The 2,549-nt window shown below is 53.6% G+C and overlaps 1 protein-coding gene across 1 annotated transcript; it reads left to right on the top strand.

Moving 5' to 3' along the window:
* Nucleotides 1-274: 274 nt before the first annotated feature.
* LOC102381855 (tropomyosin-1-like) lies at nucleotides 275-949 on the top strand. The gene has a single exon (XM_006037136.1). It carries the CDS (start codon nucleotides 275-277, stop codon nucleotides 947-949), a length of 675 nt encoding a protein of 224 aa, XP_006037198.1.
* The last annotated feature ends 1,600 nt before the right edge of the window (nucleotides 950-2,549 follow it).

Genomic DNA, 2,549 nt, shown 5'->3' with positions numbered 1-2,549 from the left:
TAGGAACAAGAGTAGAATCATGGCAGAAAGTGAGGACATGGAGAGCCTGAAACAAGAGAATTTCACCTGGCTATTAAGAGTGAGTGAATTAGAAGAAGACATTGCGCGGCTAGAGTGAGAGCTGGAGGCAGCCCAATCCCAGAAGGAGCAGGCGAAGGCAAAGGCCACTGGATTGGAACAGTGGGTACAAGCAGGGAGAAAGGAAGGAGGTCCTAAAGGAATTAGGTGCCTGATTACAGCAGAGGCAGAGAGGACTCGAGCACTAGAGCGGCTCATGGCAGAAGAAGCCAAGAGGAGCAGATGGAGAGAAGAGAATCTGCAAGACATGCAGAGGGAAATGTCAGCATGGAGGGCAAGATATGATGCACTCCGAGAACGAAACCTATTCCTGGAAAAGGAGTTGGAGACGGGGGTGAGAGAGAACGAGGAGTTGCAGTCCCAACTGCAAAGTGTGGAGGTGGAAAAAGGACACCTGGAAGAACAGGTACGGTCCCTTGAAACCCACCTAGAAGCCAGCTCAGCTAGAGAGGCAGCAATTAACGCAGAAAGAAAGCAGTCGCAGCTGCAAAGGCTGACCCTAAGGCAGCAGATTCGGGCCTTGGAGGCAGCCAATAAAACCTTACGAGCAGCAGGTAGTCAGACGGCTACAAAGGGCCAAGACTCTAGGGAGCTGGAGGGTCCAGAGGTGACAAGTACAGCAACCCAAACGGGAGCAGTGCAGGAGGACCTGGAAGGCTGGCAAGAGCGTTGCTTACAAGCGGAATACCAGGTCAAAGAACTGCGAGAAAAGCTAATAGAGAGCTATGCCCAAGCAGAAAAAACAGGGAAAGCGATAACAAAGGAAATAGAGAAGGCCAGTCACGAGGCACTGCAAGATCAGAAGCGGTCCCTCGAAATGGAGGTAGAGGTTAAAACAAGGGAGTGTGTGGAGTTGCAGGCCCAGTGGTAAAGGGCAGAGGAGGAAAGGGACCAATGCAGGAAAGAGATACAGTCCCTGAAGGGCTTACTAAGAGAAAGTACAGCTGGTGAGACAGCCGCACCGCAGGAGAGCGAGCAGCGACTAGCATAGGTTGCCCAGGCACAGATGGAAAGACTAAGTGCAATAACTCGGCAAGAGAAGGAGACAATGACAACGGAACCTCCCGAAACAGAGGTGACAGCAATGGGGAAAGAGAGTGTTCCCACAATTGTCAAACACCTCGAGCGAGAGTGGAAGCGCTGGACCGAACAGTATGCAATAAAGCTGAATAGCTTGAGAGAGAGAGTGGAAGAACTCTCCAGAAGGAATGAGATGGGGGTACTCCCCATACCAAGTCCGGTCCAACAGAAAGGGGTAAAGGGAAGGAATATGGTAGCTGTGCAAGACAGCGAGGAGGCCCGAGGCAGCGACATAAACGGTGATCCATGCTGCTCTGACCGCACTAAAAAGGGAGGACAGTCAGGGCAGGAAGAAAGGCCTAGGCTGGAAAGGAGGGGCCAAAGCCCCAAGGAACTTAAGGGGGGAGGAGAGAGATGTTATAAACCCCACCTTAAGGACAAGACATCTAGGCTTGCGCAACGGCGGAGATCGGATCGAGTGCAGGCTACAGGCCCCGCTAACGAGGCTAGTAGGCCCTCAACAACAAGAGTAACCCGGTCAGAGAGAGGACAAAAGGGAAGAAAGAGGCCCTATGTATATGTTAATAATCTCCCAGGGCAAGTTAAATGGTGGGCCCTGAGGAGAATAGTTGAGGCCAGAGTTGGGGGGGAGTAGCCTTCGTGAAGGTGTATATAAGACCGGATGGGAGATCCACTGGTCAAGGAAAGATAGAATTCTGGGAAGAGGAAAATGTCCAGCGAGCACTTAAGATGCAGTGGGAGCTTTGGGGAAAGCTCAGAGACTGGCAAGAGACCAAGGGGACCTCAGAAAGGAGAGGTGATTATACGGAACACGGAGGAGGAGCCTTAAGACTGAGATGGAGAAAGGAAGACAAGATACCCCGAACAGGAGAGAACTGTTCTGCCAGGAAGAGTGTGGAGGCGGCAAAGGAGGAAAGGACAGAGGCCTAATTTGCACCCTACCAGGGAGGGGCTAGTGTGGAGGGACTACCTTTGGCAGGGTAACTCCCGAAAAATCCCACACGGTGCACCCTGGGGAAAAGGCGAGGAGGGGGTGCCTTAAAACTTCCGCCACTTGTTTGGAAAGCTCCAGGTGCCAGAAGAAAGGCCAGGAAGAGCCGCCGAGTCCGACCGAATGCGAAGAGAGTGAAGATCCGCCTCGGTGAGTCCGATCTTGGGGGGGAGGGGGGGAAGTGTGTTGCAGGGCACCTCAGTGCCTGCTCCTAAGGAGTAGAAACTGCCAGGGAGAGAGCGCCCTGGCAGAACATAACGAGCACAGCTGTGGGTTGCCAGGGCAACTAATGTGAGTCAGCTGGCCAGAAGGGGGCAGGGAGGCCGGGTGGGCGCCCCCCGGCCAGCAGCCAGAGGGGCAGGAGCTCCTGGAGCTAGGAAGTGAGAATCACAGGAACTGCTCTAGCTGAGTGAAGGATGGCAGCTCTGAGAGGTTTGAG

Source organism: Alligator sinensis, unplaced genomic scaffold (assembly GCF_000455745.1).
Source record: "Alligator sinensis unplaced genomic scaffold, ASM45574v1 scaffold1194_1, whole genome shotgun sequence".
NCBI lineage: Eukaryota > Metazoa > Chordata > Crocodylia > Alligatoridae > Alligator > Alligator sinensis.
This window is presented reverse-complemented; position numbering and strand designations above follow the sequence as displayed.